Raw genomic sequence first — 19,607 nt, 5'->3', positions numbered from 1 at the left:
TAAGTGCTTCTACCTGCTGGTTCATCTGACCAGTCCGTTTATTTCTTTTTATGAATAAAATTGTAAATACCTAATAGATAAGCATCTTTTTATGTTTAATATAGAGCCGTGTATGCCTTTGAGAGGATGCAATTGGCATATAAAAGTCTTCTGTTACTTTTAAAAATTACTATATTTAGGACTGACAACTTTTGTGGTTACATGCTAGGGTTTATTACAGAGTCTTTAATGCAATGTGTTGTGTTGAAAACAAGTCAGTGCTTTTAACCTCTGAGCCATCTCTCCAACCCAGGTTATTTCTTATAATATTGCAAAATTTAAAAACTTCCCGGAAAATGCAGGTAGTTGGTCTCCATTGTATCTGTGACTTCTGATGGAAATAAACAAGTCTGAAGCCTAGTGCTGCCTTCTCGGAATCTCAGAGTCTCCATCAAAGACTCAAATCATAAAACTGGCTGTGATAAAAATTTTAAGAAATGTTTCTATTGATACTTAAAAATGTAAGTGTGCATGTGTGCCTTTGTACATGTATATGCACATGTGTTTGGGTATTAAAAGTTAAAAGCATATCTCCCTTTTTAGGCCAGGATTGATTGAGTTCTTCCTTTCCTTAACTACTCCCAACTGAGTATTCACATATAGACATACACACATATCCGCACACATACACACAAACATACAAGCACACACATACACACAAACATACAAGCACACACATACACACAAACATACAAGCACACACACACAATCTATGAAAGAACCCATGGGATTTTGTGAACCATGAGCACCTAGACTATTCTATAGACCTCTTTGTAAAGTTGTACATGCAACAAAAACTGAGTCTGGGATTATATTCTCATGCAGATGCTAAAGTGATTTGTTGTTATAATAAAATACCTCACAGTCTCAGTAAGAACTGACCATTTTGAGAAGCAAACATACCAAAGTAAGAAAAAGACTTACTTAAAGCCTAAAAAGTACATATTTTTTAATTAAAAACTAAAAAGTTGGTGCTAATGGGAAACTGGACAACAGAGGAAATGTGATAGTATATCAGGGAATTGGCTTCAGAAACATAGCTTCAATGCACTTAACCAATGAAGAAAGCAGAGATGGAGGAAAAGATAGAAGCGACCAATGGAAATAAAAGAATAGCAAATCCTTCCTCATACTCTTTCTTTTTATTCCCTCCTTTTTTTCCAAGGGGAGTGATGGGAGATAGAATCTAGTGCTTGATGCATGCTAAGGATATGCTGTGCCATAGAGCCACACCTCCAGTTCCCAAGAATTCCTTTTCTAAATTGAAAAGTGGTGGAGGGGGATTGTATTTGGAAATCAGGCGAATTCACCATCCAAGTAAAATATAAGAGGAGTGATCTCTTTACCGTAGTCGGGGCTTAAAGGACATAGAAAAGACTCTTACAAACATCAAAGCAAGATAGGCATAAAAGCAGCACCCCAGCAGCAGAGCCATCGACCTAGAAAACAGGAAACTGTGGCTGCAGGTAATACAAGGATGTGCTAGGTCAGATCTTCAGTGCTCTGAGGTAAACAAAATGGGGAGAAGCTGGGTTTTTGTTTGTACATGGGTCGTAAACAATGCTTTCACAACTTCAAGAAAATTGAAAACAATTGTTCAATGTAACAAATTACTTTAATAAGTTTGTAGAGAACATGAAAAGAAAAATGAAAAGAACTCAAGGGGAAATGACCTCTTAAATGGAGCAACACTGACCATTCAAACAAGTTTCATAGACACATGTATACTCATACATGGAAGTGGAAAGCTAAAACATCTCAGAGAAGTTAATGATATCATTAAAACAGTTAAAAGTGGATGATGTGGTTTACGCCAAGACTGAATTTCTTCCTTGTCATCTGGGTGTAAAATTATTTTTCACCTTTATCTTTGATAAGTAGGTAAATAATGATTTGTGATATTTTAAAACAATTTCAAGTTAATACACAGTCAAATTTGAATAGAGCTACAGATTTTATGAGCAAACCACTAAGTATTAATTATAGTCTTTTGCAAAAAGTGAGCAGTATTAGGAGATAATAACAGCTAACTCATGAAAAGCTGAAACAATCAGGTAACAGGAATAAAAAGAATCTTAGACATTGTGATCATGTCAACTCCCTGTTTTCCACTGGGACTATCATAACATATTCTACCTGACTTCAGCCAGCCACCATCTTCTCTCCTCACTTAATTTCTTGGGCCCCATTGGCCCTAAAGTATTTGGGAGCAGAAAGCATTTCAGATCTTGACATTATGTATATCAGCTAGTATTTGTGTATGCTTTACTGGTTTACCATATCTAATCCACAAACCTCAAATCTGAAATGTTCCAAAATCTATAGCTTTTTGAACACTGAATGGATGATTTTAAAATTTTGGATTTTGCTGGGCAGTGTTGGCACATGCCTTTAATCCCAGTGTGACTCAGGACACAGAGATAGGTGGATCTTTGTGAGTTTGAGGCTGGTCTGGTTTACAGAGAAAGTTCCAGAACAGCCAGGGCTATACTGAAGAAATTGTTTTAAAATAAATAAATATTTTGGATTTTGGAGTACTACAGGTTTGGGATTTTTCTAATTATGAATTGTTGGTGAAAGTTTCTGTCCCACCTGTTCCTGCAGCCTACAGTCCCAAAGAAACACACAGACACTTACATTAATTATAAACTGGTTGGCATATTAGCTGAGGCTTATTATTTACTAGATCTTACAACTTAAATTAATACATAATCCTTGTGTATGTTTAGCCACGTGGCTTGGTGCCTTACTCAGTGAGGCATTTTCATCTTGCTTTCTCTGCATCTGGCTGGTGACTGCAGACTGAACCGTTCCTCTTCCTAGAATTCTTCTAGTCTGGTCACCCCGCCAAACTTCCTGCCTGACTACTGGCCAAGCAGCATTTTATTAAACTAATATGAGTGACAAATCTTTACAGTATACAAGAGCATTGTCCCATAGCATCATCAGGAATTACACGTGTATTTTTTCTTCCTTTTCTTTCACTACCCCTAACTTTCCTAGGTCAAACACATGCAGCTCTAGTTGATGTGTTTCAACTGTTCTCTTTCAACCTCTTCTCTCTGTGCAAGTAGTGCCCAATGGTGGGCCTTCCTTCCTATGGTTTCTTGTATGTGTGTGCTCTGATGTCTAGCTCTGTTCTCATTAGTATCTTATTCACTACTCTTCAAGGTAGCTTTTTCATCAGCAGAAGAAACTCAAGCTGTTCCACCATGGCTCACAAGCATGTCTTTCCTGATTGGGATTCACTTGTCAGTTCTCTCGGTTCTTCTCTTGCTTTGTTTCCGCTGTGGCCTAGTCATCTGAAGAACTCTGACTACCTTGGTTCAAATCTTGGCTCTGCCAACTACTGTATGTGTGTCCTTGAACTACTTATTGAAGCTTCCTGGGCTTTAGTTCCTCATCAATGAGATGGAGTCATTCAAAATGTGCTGAGAGGATTGCTGTGAGCAGTAACTGAATCCACGCTGGTGAATCACTTGAGAACGCACTTGTCAGCGATAATTAACACAACTCCTCTAGTGTGTCATCTTCTTGCTCTCTTTCAGTCTTGGAATATATGGGTTTTTTTTTTTTGTCCTTTTCCTCCCAACATCATTTCTGTCTCTGCTTCTTATTTCCCTGGTTAGCAATTTGCTATTTGTCCTCAAGGTCTTCTCCCCTAGGATCTCTGCTGTGACATCTTTCTGAATTTCCCTGTGCCTATACATGTGCCAGACCAGATGCTGGATGCCCTCTCTGAGCTTCTGGTCATGCTTTCATTGTAGCCAGTTTGTTTTTGTTCCTTTTACTTGGCTTTTCTTCTGGACTGTGACCACCTCTACGATGCAAGTAGTAAGAGCTAGGAGTTCAGTCTGTTCCATTCCTTGCTTCTACTCTATTAGCTGCAGGAAGTTTGGTATTTAATATTTGTTAATGAAATGAATATGTAATAAAGAATACATGCATCCAGAACACACCAGAGTAAATATAATCTTGTAACAAATAAAGGAAGAGATTTTTAAACTTATTTTTCACTTAGTTATTAAAGTGATATTGTCTTTCATGTTGAATTGGGATTTGGTGGAGTTGCTATGGTTGAAGCCCAGGACCTTTCAATTGTTCTACCACTTTGCCCTGATGTAACAATGATGAAAGAAAAATAGGTCAAGAATTTGAGAGTGAGGCAATTTCGTGGGAAGGGTTGGAGGGAGGAAAGAGAAGGGGGAAAGGATGTAATCATATTATAATTTCAAACAATAAAAATATTATAAAATGATACTATCCTATTGTTATAAGCTCATTCATTGGTGAGTCACCATGTGGTTGCTGGGAATTGAACTCAGGACCTCTGGAAGAACAGTCAGCGTTCTTAACCTCTAAGCCATCACTCAGCCCCCAAGCTCATTCATTGGTAGTAGAAGGGTAGACATAACTTAGAGCCATATATGAAAATCCTTAAAATTTTCCTATCTTTTGTCCCATGAATTATATTTCTAAAACATGATCTAAATGGAAGACTTGTAAGTATAGACAAAAATTATGTATGCAAATCCTCACTATGACATTATCTATATAATATTTGAAATAAAGCTATGAAATATAAAGTAATGGAACTATGGTATAGCATTTTGATTTTGAAGGACTGATAACATTGATATGTTGTATTAGTTGTGAGGATAAAAGCAGATTATAAAATATATTCCCAACTATTTAGAGAAAAATGAGCAAAAACCCTTTCTAGAAAACAGATTGCAAGGCAGTGTACTGTGCTTATTTGGTTATATTTAAGTGGCAAGAGGAATGTATATATCTTTCTTCCCTTCTGTCCTCCTTTCCCCCAATCCTTTTTTACCTGTTTTTTTTTTTTTTTTTTTTTTTTTTTTTTTTGACAATAAGGACATCAGGTAAACTAAGCATTTTCTCCTGCACTGAGTTTAACTCTAGCCCAATTTTTTTTTTTAAATCTCGGTTTTTTATATATTTTCAAATTCTTTAAAATTGCAAATATATCATTTTCTATTGGATAAAGTCTTTAGAATGAAGACTCTGATCATACCATTCTTAGTTGTTTGATGGGAGTAAATTTATGAATTTCTGAGTTGCTTATAATTACATAGAGGGCACAGGCCCCCATGTTATATTCAACCTATGTGTGATCAGTTAGTACTACAGGGCTTATGTGGGCTCACTCCACATAACTTGTGCTAATTATTTTAAATTAAAATAACTTAAAACAGCTAACAATAAAATGAGAACCAGTCACAAGACAAGCAGGGTGGCACCTCAGCACTTTGGGAGGTGCAAACAGGAACACTGAGAAGTGGGAGCCTGCCTGGGCTACACAGTGAAACTCTTCCTTCCGTAAAGCTAAGTAAGTGGGGTTTTCTTGGAGACAAATGATCCCTGAAAAACAGGATAGTCTCAGTACGATGTGAGGCAGCAGAAAATGAAGACCTTTGCTACAAAATGAAATGCCTATTTATCCCTTTCTACCCACATTGCAAGCTAATCACCATCCCCAAGTTTTCCATTTCCTTTTCTAAAAAAGAAGCATTCACACAATTTAAGGAACAATAACAACAAAAATAATTGTCACATCAGTTCATTTAAATATATTGTCCCAAATGGTGGAATTGTACCTGAATGTTTTAAAGGCTGTCGAAAATTATGCCTCTGTGAAGAATAGACTGTTAAGAGCAATTACAGCAATTGCTCTTAAGTGCATGAAAATATCTTTTTGTTTGGCTATATCCAAACAGCTCTTGAGTTTTGAGTGCACCAGGACATAGTGAATTTCAAACTAAATAAGTTAAAATTACCAGGTATATTCCACTGCACATCAAAACAGGAAAATCCATAGCATTTGCTATGAGATAAGATGAGAACAGTAATAAAGAAAATATAAGCTGCTTAGTTATTTGGAATAAGAAATCAGAATCGATGATTTTTAATACAGATGCACCTTTTCTTTAGAAAATATCCCAAAACTAGATTTACAAAGCAGATTTGTTTGGCTGTAATTATACTGTCATAAGATTCTTTAGTTTCAAAAGGATGTATTTCAAGGTTCAGTGTGCTTATTGCCGTTAAGATCTTGACAATCGTGTAAATTGGAGGGATTTACAGCTAAGATGTTGAGTGTCACTGCCAATTACGGCTGACCAGAATGAAGATAGCCTGTCTTTTTGTGTAACAAGAAATGAAAGAGGGCATCTAATTTGATTTCTAAAAATTCCTAATTGGTGGTGTTTTGAGATCTAGCCAGTAGATAAAAGAAGGTCCTCCTGGAGCTTGTTAGTTTAACCCTTTATACTTATTCTCTGACTATGACGATTTAAAACGAGCAGACCATTTTCCCTAGCCATTATGCAGACAAGTTCTGAGATTTCAGAGTCATTCAAAATAGTTCCCTGTTCTATAAAATAAATTTACTTAAGAGGAGTCACTTGTTCCATTTAGTACGGGTCGAAACAACCTCCATTATAAGATATGGATACTAGAAATTGCTCATCTATCATTCAGCATTCCAGTCACTATGCTAACTGCTTTTCTTTTCTTTCTTTTTTTTTTGGTTTTTCGAGACAGGGTTTCTCTGTGGTTTTGGAGCCTATCCTGGAACCAGCTCTTGTAGACCAGGCTGGTCTCTAACTCACAGAGATCTGCCTGCCTCTGCCTCCCAAGTGCTGGGATTAAAGGTGTGCGCCACCACCGCCCAGCTGCTGTTTTTCATAGCTTGCTAACTTAATCCTAAGTTTTCATGTCTTTAGTAAACAATTTATTATTCAGGGCTTAGGACATACCTGGAACTATGTAAGGTATTGTAGATTTCGCACACTGAAGTAGCCCCTGGTCCTTGTATACCATACATTTTAAATGGTATCAAAGTCACTAAGAAAATGATTCATAGGCTAAGAGATGATGGATGGTACCAGCAGAAGACAGTAGGGAGGAGGAGTCAAACTTCTAACAGAGTTGATCAGGGAAGGCCTTATAGAGAAGATGGCATATGAGCAGATAAGAAGAGGATTCCCAAGGTCGAAGCTGTTGGAATTTTCTGTGAGAAAAGCATCATGACTAGAATGGCAACTGCAGAGGCTGCTGCCTGGCTTTGAGGCAGAGCAAAAATCACAGTAAGGTACAAGGGGACAGAGCTAGAATCATAGGGGATGAGTTCTAAGGTGCAGCAGAATAGAAAGATCAGATCACCTTGTTCCTTGAGGCTATTATGAAGCTTTTGGCTTCTTACATTGAGAGATGATAAACCCTAGGAAGGTTTAACAGGATAGTGGCATGGTCAGGCTAATATCTTGAAAGGATCCTGAAGCAAAACGAATTTCTCTGACATAAACGCTCCTGCCCAGTTTCCCTGAGAGAAACTGAGGCTCAGAAGGTCATGTATTTGTGTTAGCCCCATTTTGGTGTATGTTTCCATCTCTCTTTCCCCTGACATGTATTCTATCAGCTACCTCTGCCACCCTCTACTGTCTGTCAGTGTCTTAGTGCACCAGTATTCCATGCAGGAATGTAAATGACAACAAGGTGGAGATTTCTTTGGCCCTCAGATACGAGAGGAAGCCTGAGGGAGTGCAGGATGTGAGCAGCCAAGCATGACTTCTGATTAGAGGAAACAAAACACATTTTATTTGATGAATATCAAATGGAAAGAAATAAGAAATGGTGCTAACAGTCATCAAAACTGCTGTTTGATTTAATTTAGGCTCAGTTGGATGTTTGTTTATTTTTATTTTTTAATTTTTGTTTTGTTTTGTTTGTTAGCCTTAGAACATAAAGCTTAGGCTTTTGAGGTCTTATTTATGCTGAAACTCACTTTGTAAAAGTTTATTTAAAAGATATTGCTTAGACTTTAATGATTTGATATGTAAGAAAATGTTCTGAGATCTGAAGGTTTAAAATTAAGTTTTAAATTATTATTACTTGACTAGATGACTCTAATGAAATGAAAGCTTGTTAAGATGCTTCTCATTTCATGTTTCCGAATCAGCACAATTACTTCCCTACTCTAAAACAGCGTGGCATTCCTTTTTTTTTTTTCAGTCTTGTGATGTTAGTTACTGTAAACAGAGGCTTTTCTGTTTCTCCGGGTCCTCCAGCCACTTTAAAATAATCACTCAGAGGCTTAATAAAAATTACAAATTGGCCTATTGCTCAGATTGATTGCTAACTAGCTCTTACAACTTAAATTAGCCCATTTATTCATCTATATTTTGCCACGTGTGTTCATGGCATTACCTGTTCTCTAGTACATCTTGTTGCTCCATTGGCTCACTGGCATCTCTCCTGATTCTGCCCTTTTTCTCCCTATATCTCTGTTTGAATTTCCCATCTGGCTCTATCCTGGCATGCTATAGGCCAAAACAGCTTCTTTATTGACAAATAGTAATAAAACATATTCATAGCATACAGAGAGGCTATCCCACAGCAAGTTACAAAACCAGAATTGTGTCAATATCTTTTGTTTCTTTTTTCTTTCTTTCTATCTTTTCTTTTGTTTTCTTTTTGAGAGCTTCTCTGTGTTACAGTTCTATTTTTGTAGAAAAGGATGGCTTTGAACTCACAGAATTCTACTTGCCTTTGCCTCCTGAGTGCTGGTATTAAAGCCTGGCTTTATTATCCTTTCTACTATTAACTAAACCACACTGTTATTAATACAATATTAAGCTATAGAAAATGTTACTATTATGGTGTAATACAGTGTTGGTAAAGACAAAGGTGGTTTAACATTAAAATATTTAAAATAGTTAGTATTAATCAGTGAGATAAGGAATGATATAGTTAATATGTGAGGTTTTTCTTTTTAAAGATTTTATTTATTTATTTTTGTGATTATGTCTGCTTGTGTGTGGGTTTGTGTGTAGTGCCCATGGAGGCCAGAAGAGGGTATCAGATTGCCTGGAGCTGGAGTTACAGGCAGCTTGTGTGTGGTAGGAACTACATTTGGTTCCTCTGCAAGAGCAGTACATGCAATTGCTGAACTACCAAGTTGGTAGTTTTTAAAGTAAATATTTTTTATTTCTCCTCAGTGAATAGCAGGAAATTCTGAGGTGAGATGTTGGTATCAGGTCTCATTTTAGTTTCTCTGGAATTTTATGTGAGGACTAGCTGTGATTGGTGGAAATTAGACATTTGTTTCTCTTGTAAGCCAAAGTGGAGTGTGCAGAAAATAGATTGGTGACTCTTTAATAGATTAAAAATTGATTACTATGTAGCCCAGACATTGCATTCCTGAGTACATGTATCCCCTCCAAGCTGAAACCAGGTGCCCAGGTTGTCATGGTGACATATATCCAATACTTAAGAGACTGAGGTAGTAGGATTAGCATGAGTTAGATACTAGCATGAACTAAAGTAGATTCAAGACTAGCTTGGGAGGGGGGCTGGAGAGATGGCTCAGAGGTTAAGAGCATTGCCTGCTCTTCCAAAGGTCCTGAGTTCAATTCCCAGCAACCACATGGTAGCTCACAACCATCTGTAATGGGGTCTGGTGCCCTCTTCTGGTAACACAGACAGAATATTGTATACATAATGAATAAATAAATATTTTTAAAAGAAGACTACCCTGGGTTAAATAGCAAAACTCTATCTCAAAGAAAGTAAGACAAAATAGGTATTCAAACAAAACCTTGTGCGCAAATATTAATGACAGCACTGTTTATAATAGTAAACCATGGTAGCAGTCTAGATATCTATGATTACATATAACAAAAATACAGTATATTTACACAAGATATTAAACTATAAAAAAGAATCAAGTACTTAAACATGGATGAACATTGTATTACATGAGATAACCCAGTGATTCCATCTATATGAATATGAAATTGGGAAATCTGAAAAGACTGAAAACAGATTGGAGGCTACCATGTAGGGAAGAAGGCTGGTGGGAGGAAGGAAAGGAGAATAGCTACTTAATGGGTTCGATGTTCTTTGGGGTGATCTAATGTTTTGTATCTAGAGAAAAGTAGCAGTTGTATAGCATTATCACCTCCTAAATGTCAGGAATGGCAAGTTTCATGCTGTTTATACTGTACCATGATAAAAAAAAATAGAATGTCCTACTTTTGCAAAGATTTCCTAATTTTTCTTGTGAAGTTTGTTGAAGTTTGGCAAGATGATTCAAATCCTAAAGAACGTGAGAAATGAAGGGCAAAACAGTAGCAGCTACCATTTGGATGTCTGAGTGGTGAGGCTTGGGCGTCTGGGTGGAGATCCTATGGTGAAGACCCACCCCTCACTTACAGCAGCCACACAGGCCTACTGCAGGGCTCTGGGGCTGGGCCTCTGTTTCTACTCTGGGGTGGCTTGGTTGTGATGCCTTTACATAAAGTCATGGAATGTTGTGGGATACTGAGCTTTTTAAAACAAGCATAGAGGGAAACCAACAGATATAAATTTGAGTTGCAGTGAAGCCAGGATGGATAATTTCAGCTTATGCAATAAAAAGGAAATAAACTTTTATGATTTGGAGGTGCTATAATAAGTTTAGTTAAAGGTGTGTGGAAAATTTCTAGCTACTGCTGTGCATATTCTTCCTTCCTTCCTTCCTTCCTTCCTTCCTTCCTTCCTTCCTTCCTTCCTTCCTTCCTTCCTTCCTGTTGTGGTAGTATGCCACTTCTCTTCATGCTGTGTTTTACTTTCAAATACTTTGAATTTCAGATAGTGAAAAGGATATTTTCATATTGCAGAAACTCAGAAAAATTTAAAATATATTTTATAAAAAGGAAGAAATACAAGATAATGTCCTTGAGGTTTTGACATGTATGTGTTCCATAATTGTTGTTTTTCCCATTATTATATGTTAATCTAGATCTTGAGTTTTATTGGAATCATTTTATGCTTATCACAGAGCATCAGCAATAGTATCACTGCTACTAGTAATTATTAATGGTATTTCATTTTATGTGTGTCATTATTCCATTACTAGTGCAGGAAATGATCCAGGTCTCTCCTTGAAAACCATTTCCCATGTTCAGTTGGTTTTCTGTCAAAGATGCTTAGTGACTCAGAGTTTCCAAAATTGTGTTAACTAATTTCAGTTTTCAAAACAGAGGTTAGTAAAATGTCTTAGTCCACTTTACTCTTTCTATAACAAAATGCCTGGGACTTAGTAGTTTACAAAGAAACATGTTTGGCTCAGACTTCAGGAGACTGGGAAGTCTGAGAATGTGATGCTGCTATGTTATTACTGTATCATGATATGACAGATGGGTTCATATCATGGCAGAGCAACTATGCTAGCTCAGGCTCTGTTCCTTCTTTTATGAAGCTACTAATGCCTTCTTGGTAGCCCATCCTCGTGAGTTTATCTAACCCTAATTCCCTCTTCATATACTAGTAGCTTGAATTTGGAGATTTAAGTTTTCAACCCATGAATTTGCAAACAATAGAGTGGACTGCAAAGAGAAAAGACCATATAAAGTCAGCTTGAGGCTGGGAACCATTGATAGAGTTCTTGCCTAGTATATGTAAGGAACTAGCTTTGATCACTAGCTCCATAAACATATAAAGTTCAGCTCAAATCTCATGTCCTTTAAGCAAGTTTTTTTCTAAGACTATCTTCTATCCATCCTATCTTCTGTCCTAGATGAAGAGTGCCTAGTGTAGTACACAGAAGCATAGGCTTTGAGGTTGGATGGTTGGGTTCACATTTGAGCTTTTGGAAAATTGATTGAATTCCTTAATATTTTGGTGACTGCATATTCTCATTTGTAAAATGAGTACCAACCTTTTAGGTCAGGTGACATAATCCATGCCAAAAGTATCTGTAACATAGGATCTGGCATATAACTAGTGTTTAGCAAATGGTAGAAGTTGTTATTACTATTACTTCATTCATTTGGTCTTGCTAGCTTGTGCTTTTGAGAGCTCACTTCATGCTTGGACAGTCTAACTGCAGTATAGAGTCAGAAAAATTCAGATGCCAGTGTGCCTTTCATAGGGTTTCCCACAAGGTTATCCCTTGCCAATATTGATTGGCCTTAATTACTGACACTGATAGATCCTTTGTGTTGAATTTGGCCTTCAATAAAAATACAAAAGCAAAGCAGGAACACTCAATAGCTTAAGCTGTATATAAAATGAAGTTCATTTGGATTGGGGCAAGATCATGGATCTAGAATAGGCGATTCCTGATTAGGATAACCTGGCATTCATTCATTCATTCATTCATTCATTCATTCTTCATTTTCCCCAGCCCCTCCCATGACTTTATGTGTGTGTTTGATATAGGGTCTCTCTATATAGCCCAGGTTGGCTTTGAACTCCTAGCAATTCTCCTGCCTCAGCCTGTCAAGTCTTCCAAATGCGCCACCATATACATAGCTTTCTGAGATCCCTAAATGATAGTGATAATGATCAGAAATAGTCAAAAGGACTAAAGGCCATTACTAATCTGAAAGATCCAACTATAGTAGAACAAATAAAATCTCATTTTCCCTTGTTTATTTGGGACTCTTGAGAACTGAATTATTTCCAGTAAGTTAATTTTCTTGTGGAAGTTTATTCATGTAACCACCATAACATTTTTTCATTTTAATGATTTTGATGTAGTTTTTCCTAATGTAGGCTTCACAATTTATAGCTTTCATATAGATGATATATTGAAAATAGTACAGACAGTGTTTCAGACTTTCCATCCTCATCATCATTAATGTGTTATTTTTTTGGATTTTTAGCGCTGCCAAATAATCTCAGTGCTGTTTGTCTTCTAAACACTCAGACAGCTGGACTCTTAAATGACTCTTTTAAGTTTTCTTCTCATCGCCAGAGTGTATCATTTTTTACTTTTGGCAACAGAAATGTGAACAACTGCTTTTCCTGTCCACAAAATATCCCTCTAGTTTATTGACTTACAAATCCCATGCCCTGGCAAAACAGAAACATAAGTCAGTTACTATTTTTTTTTAAGAAAGATGGAAACATTAAACCAAGTCATGTACTTAGTGACAGGTGTTCTAACCTTCCAAGTACTTAACAACTAACTTCCTCATTGCAGAGTATTCTCAAGGTGGACGACATATATTTTATTTTTATACTGTGATGCTTATTATTTTCCATCCTCGCTTTGGTATCTTCTTGCTGCTCTTAATTTAGGTGTATGAATTCAATTAAAGCAAATAATTGCTGGGTCTGGTAGCACAGGTCTGTAATCCTACCTAATTGGGAGCTGAGGCAAAAGAATCTCAAGTTCAAGGTATGCCTGGGCTATATACTTAATTCAAGGCTATTCTAGGTAAATTAATGAGTCCCCCATCTTGAAATAAGAATAATGTTAACAGTAACAAGAGAATTAGCGTTATAGCCCAATGGTAAAGAGTTTGTCTCCCATATGAGAGACCTGGATTCAATCCTTAGTGCTGGAAAAGGAAGAAAAAGATATTAAAATAACTAACAATAAACTTTGTTCCCTGAGACACAATGACAGTTTTATAAAATAGAATTTGAACTTGCTTAATAGAGAGAAAATATTCTTCTATGCCATTTTGTGAGTGTTGTTCTACTTTATTTTGCAGGGAAATCCTGATAAACATAACTAGGGGGAAGCTCATAGAACAGGAGCTCATAACCATTGCACGTCGCTACCAAGTGCCTGTAATCATGGATCCTGACATAACTTACTTAATTGCACAAGCCCATGAAAAGTTCAAGAAAAATATGTATGAGAATTTCGATGTATTCATTCATAACTGTGTGTATGAAGACAGACAAAAGTAAGCTTAATTTTATTGATTCTAATAAATCATTTAAGTTTATGTGAACTTAAGTAATAAAGGAATTTATTTATTTTCTGCAAATGAGAAAAAGAAAATTGACATGTTTCATCATACTGAACATTTTTAGCAAAACTTTCTTAAATCATAAGAGATGGGGAGGGATAGAGAAGATCTCTATCTTAAAAAGAATAGGCTGCCCTCTTGAATTTTCATTTGTTTCTAGGTGCTTTGACTAAAATACAGTAAATGAAGATGGTACAGAATTTAATAATGAGGTGTCATCTTTATTTTATTTTGGTACTAACTAGGATTATTATAAACTGTGACTTTTGTAATACATAGGGCAAAAGACCTTGTAACTAAAATTTCTACAGATCTAGTAGGGGAGCTATTTCATCTTAAAACTAATGAAAGTCTGTATGATCTACTTCTAAAACAAAGCCCATATATATTCATTCAGTTTCATGATGTCATTTTAAAAACCTTTTCCTTTTAAAAAGGATTTTTATTTTAATTTATATGTACATGTATGTAGTTTGTCTGGATGCATACGCATATCACTACAGTGTCTGTGGAGATCAGAGGAGGGTGCTGAATCCCTTGGAGCTGGAGTTCTAAGTGACTGTGAATCACTGACATGGGTATCGGAAATCTCTGGAAGAGGAGCAAGCAGTTCTAACCACTGGGCCATCTCTCTAGCTCCAGATCATTTTTTATACACAGATTGATATAGTGATCTTTATGTGTTTTGATTGTACATCTCAACATCTTTAATGCAAAGAAAGACCCCACTTTCCCTTTTGGGTTCTAATGTGTGTACATGAAAGATTACTGTTCGGCTGAGAACACAGAAGAAATTTTTTCTGTATAAAGTAAGCTCTGGGCCTCCTGTAAAGAACATGACTTGATTCTGAGAAAATCAAAGTGAAGGCCCCAGTTAGGTTTGGGTCCAAAAAAAAAAAAGTCCATAAAAATACCCTCAAGTCATATTATAGTTGTGCTGGAGGCTCTAAATGCCTGTCAAATTAGGGGATGTTTTCAAATATCAAAACCATTTTGACCAGTGGTCAAGAATGCAGGTCAATTACTTAGAGCAACACTCATGGCTACAGATTTAATATGCTGTACTATCACCAAGCAGGAATTGGAATCTGAATCTTGAAAGGCTTTTGTAAGGACACTCTGGTTACCCCCGAAGTGGAAAATATTGGTGAAATGCAATATGATGACTGTTTTTCTTTACTTTCAATTCCAATACCAGTTTTTCATACTTCCATTTTAGGATAGATCTCCTTTATATTTTCCTTTCTATAGCATGCAACTGTTGTTAACAGGACAAATAACACAAAAATCCCATTTACTTTCTTTAAATACAGAAAAGGTGTGTTACCCACCAAAGACATCAAAAGGATGTGCAAATCCTGCAGGTTACCTTTGAGTGATGACCTTCTAGATAGCTTACTGTCCAGGTAAGTGGGAAGTACCCTTTGAGGGAGTCTGCTCTTCATGGTTTTATTTGGGGGACTAGCTTTATTTTGACTATTTATTTAAAACACGCAATAATTATTTATAAAAGTTATTTTTACGTATATTATACCAAACAAAAGTATTGCCTTTGCAAAATTCTTATTGGATCCATTTCTCTACTAAATAATTTTTACCGAAGAGTCCTTTGCGCTGAGAAGTACGTGGTTGAACATACGAAACAAGTAAAATATACTGATAAATTTCTGACAGATGATTCTGATGGCTGAAAATCTTTATGATAGACCTGCACTTAAATCAAAGAAACTCAACAGCAGGAGAATTGAGAATCAGAGGGCAAGCTGTTTTTCTTCTGGTTGCTTTGTGTAGGGCCATTTAATCATGGTTCTAATTACTGTAATCAAAAGTGTACATGATATACCAAAAAGGTCTGCACTAATTCTTCTAGACCCTACTATCAGATAATAGGCCCAGAGAGTCCTTCCAGCTCCATCCTGTGCCAAACAGTCCCTGTGTTCTACTTACCAAGTAGCTTATTTAACAAGCATACAGTCGTGGGTTTATTAAATCTGTTCTCTAAGTATCATCTTTCTTTAAAATTCCTCTTTTGTCTGGCTGTCAGCAGTATGGGCAAACCTCCTGAGGGTCCAGATGTCCTAGGGAGTACCTCTGACTTACAGCATGAGCTTCAGCTTGTACGAGGAAGGCCTGTGTGCCCCAGTGACTGTCACTGGGGCAGTGGGTGCATATTTGTTTCATCTGGGTTTCCTTTCTTGTTCAGTTTGGGGGACTATCTTTGAGTATCGTTGGTTTACTCTTGACTGTTCTGATCACATCATTGATAACTCACTTCCTTGTAAGTATTATGAAAAGAAAACTTTGTCATGATTTTCATTTATTTAATTAATTCAATTCTTATAATACCTACTGTGAATTATTTTTCTTTTGGACATTAATGTTTATATATGTACATGGGTTCCTGAGACAAAGCGAAACTTACAACTTTATTGGTTATGATATTTCCATAAAATTTACATCAGGCTTTTCACAACAGTAGTGCCCGGTGGCTAAAGATAAGCACTATGAAGACCTAGAGTTATAAGCACTTGTTTGTCTCCTCCTCTAGAGCCAGGCAAAAAACAGCGATGATGGCACCATGAAAGGCACCATCTATACTGTCACCCATATTTTGGTCATTTATGCTTTCTATGCCTTAGTCTGAGTTCCCCTTGCCCTCTGACTTACATATCTTGATAATTCTGATGTTTTTCTTTTGTGCCAGTATGATAAATGTTTTATGTACATTGTTCCATGTACTTTTTGAGAACAACTTAGAGTGGAAAGAGCTATTACCTCTCTTATTTCTATATGAGATATTAAGGTTTAGAGAAAGATGATATTTTGCTCAAGATCACAATATTCTAGAAGAAGCTCTGTAACCTTACCATTGAACCTTCCAGTTTTCACACCTTCTTTCTAATGGTTTTGAATTATTGTCTACTAATCAGCATACTAGGATGCCTTGACAATTCTGCAGCATCCTTCCACTGCCTGCCCCTACATGTTCAAGCTGTACAATCTTGCCAGTTTGGACACTCCACATTGTCTCTAACCATCTTTGAACTCACTTAAAGCTGTAAAATCTTATCCAAGGGGAAGCTCGACTTTCCCTTTCCTCTAAAAATGGATAACCAATTTACTTCCTAGTATTTACATCCTCTGAGTTCTGAGGAGTCCCTGAGATAACATACGGAAAGTATGTGGCCCAACACCTGGTTCTCTTGGCTGAGAACTAGAAGCAAGGCTGAACCAGAGGTCACAGTTCATATCGTGAACCTCAAAACCAAACTGGAAGGAGCCTGTGTCTTTTATGGAGGGAGCCCTGTTTGTGACAATTGGATGCTTTTCGTACATTAAGCTGTCTTTTAGTCAGGAAGCTGCAGATCTTTATTAGATTATCTCTTGATGGGCTTGAGGATGAGTTCTTCTGGAAAGTTCAGTGATGTGGGAGCCTGGCCCTTGGAGGACTCAGAGTACTTACCCAATGCTAAGGCCACCAACCCATCATCCTCGCATTCTCTTAGCAGACTATTTTGTCTTTGCCTTTATGATTTGACATTAAATTTAAAAAGACTATTCTGCAACTTGTTTTGGAATCTGTCTCAGTCTCTGTATGTCTGCCTCCAAGCCTGGCTTAGCTTTGAGGAGGTCATGCCTTTCTGCTGCTGAGCAGCCCATGTTCAGTCTTGCTTTGCCTGTAATTGTGCAGTGACCCTTCTCCATACTCAGGGGAAACTTCAGACTAATCAGATTAGAAAATGGCTCATTCCCATTCCCCTCTCCCTCCAATGTGCCCTGCCATGATTTGGGTCACATGCTTGGTGTTTTGCGTCATCTCCGCAGATTCCTTTCAAAGACTGCCCTAATTCCTAATGGGCCCATCAGCCTGCAGCTTACATTTAGATTCTGCATTCTTATTGTTCCCCACAGACTGCACAAGGCTTTACAGAGCCTTGACAAGAGTCTCTGTCTGCACAGCCCTACTTAGGGCACGCTAAACCAGATCCCACTTTGACGTCTGCAATCTCCCATGGGAGGAAGGCATGGAGCTTGTTGTTTTCATTTGATGCACACTGTGCCCAGGGTAGGAGGGAGATTTACCTGTCTTATGATGAGGCTGAGTAGCTGTTGTGCTGTGTGAATTCAGATCACAAACTGAAAGGCACTATGGCTAAACGATAGGGTGCATCTTTCTACCTAGTGACAGTTATCCAGGCATTTTTCTTACCCCTGTTTGGTGGTAATATTTCTCTTCTGTTTCATTCCCTTTGTCTTTAGAACTCAGCCAGGTTTTTTTCCTTATTAGTACAACCAAAACTTCAATGTGGACTTTACAACAGTCTTCTCAGGCAGTTGCTTCAGGCCCTGCAGTTTGCGTTGTAAGAGCTGGTATGAATTCATCTTAGTTACCACCCTAGTTCATTTCACTAATGGGTAAAGTATTAGGTTTCAGCTGTGTGCAGTGGTGGCTAGTACCCGCTAACAACAGTGGTGATACTTCTTTGTGAAGAGCATGGTAATAGCTGTATTTTACTTGATGGTGGGCATTAGTCATTATTTCATAAGTGCAAGCTTTGAGATACGAGGAGAGTCCCTGAAAACAGGTTCTCAAGGTCAAGGTGAATTTCAGAGTTGCAACTCTACATGATAGCCTAAACCTTCCTTCCATCCAAGCTCCTAGAGATAGGACTCTGGTGCCTCATCTTTGAAGCCTTGGAAACTTGTTCTATGCTGCTTTGTCATATATGTGTGGAACCCACAATACCTGACTCTAAAATCTGACTCAGCTGCTCCCTGGCTATGTAGTCTTTGCTTATTCAACCCCTATGAATCTGTATTTAGATGAGCATGTTTTTTAGTATTTTGCTTCTTAAAGCTCAAAAGATGGAGGGAAATCTGAGGTCATTCCATCTTGTGTTCCTTGTAGAACTAGAGAGTAAAAAGGTGGCCTTCTCTTATTCTGACCTTCTGAAACTAGATGGGGAATTCAAATTCAGTCTTATCCCAGCAGCTCTGCCTCAAGCTAGTCTTTTATGGCTGGCTTTGGGTCCTATGGAATGCCTCAGAACTGGCCTCCCAAGAGAGCTGGTGCCTCATCCAAAAAGATCAGTTAAAATGGAAAAAGTTAACAGGGCTTTAAAATCATCTCATTACGCTTTGCCCAGCCCTGCCCCCTCTTGGAGGCAGGCCTTAGCCTCTTGCAGTTTTCCCCAGAAGTACCTAGCAGTGAGGCTGAAAGGCAAGCATTGAGCCATGTGGCTATTGTTTTGCAATGTTTTGTGTGCTTGTAAGGGTTTCATAGAGGAAGACTTGCTTTCTCTTTCTGTTTCTCCTATTGCTCTCTTCTCTCTGTGCCTGTCACTCCTACATCCTCATGGTGTTATACATGCATACCCAACTAGAGGCTTTCTGCAGGTTCAAATACAGGATGATTTGAGGTTGAAAAAAACGTGAAAGAATCTCACACCATTTGAGTCGATCAATGGAGAACTGACTATCTGTGCAGGCCATATTTGGCAGCTGCTCCCTACTTCACCAGTCACCCCTCTGCTGGACACAGAATTTCAGTGTAGAGACCTGGGTACTTAGAAGTAACCAATTGCTTCCTGTCAGCCAGAATGACGATGTCTGGTCAACTGCACCCCCACAGTTGTCCCGACCCTCTGTTTCCTTGGGTATCTGGTGTCACAGACTTCCACCAGGTGTTTCAGGGTAGATTTCCTGGATTCTGTGGTAATTAACACAAACCAAGTGCAACTATGAGTCAAATTGGGGCTTCACTGCCTTTTTCTCCTATCTGGACCATTTCCT

At 37.7% G+C, this 19,607-nt stretch overlaps 1 protein-coding gene across 1 annotated transcript in view; it reads left to right on the top strand.

Annotated features, from left to right (window-relative positions):
- Positions 1 to 19,607, top strand: part of Efhc2 (EF-hand domain containing 2) — a 144,611-nt gene that overhangs the window by 104,647 nt on the left and 20,357 nt on the right. The window contains exons 12-13 of the mRNA XM_057759411.1: positions 13,551 to 13,748; positions 15,128 to 15,220. Of these exons, the coding sequence (XP_057615394.1) occupies positions 13,551 to 13,748; positions 15,128 to 15,220 (291 nt within the window). The remainder of the gene's footprint in view (positions 1 to 13,550; positions 13,749 to 15,127; positions 15,221 to 19,607) is intronic.

Source organism: Chionomys nivalis, chromosome X (assembly GCF_950005125.1).
Source record: "Chionomys nivalis chromosome X, mChiNiv1.1, whole genome shotgun sequence".
Taxonomy (NCBI): Eukaryota; Metazoa; Chordata; class Mammalia; order Rodentia; family Cricetidae; genus Chionomys; species Chionomys nivalis.
The sequence above is the reverse complement of the archived record's forward strand: the minus strand, read 5'-3'. Positions and strand labels throughout refer to the sequence as shown.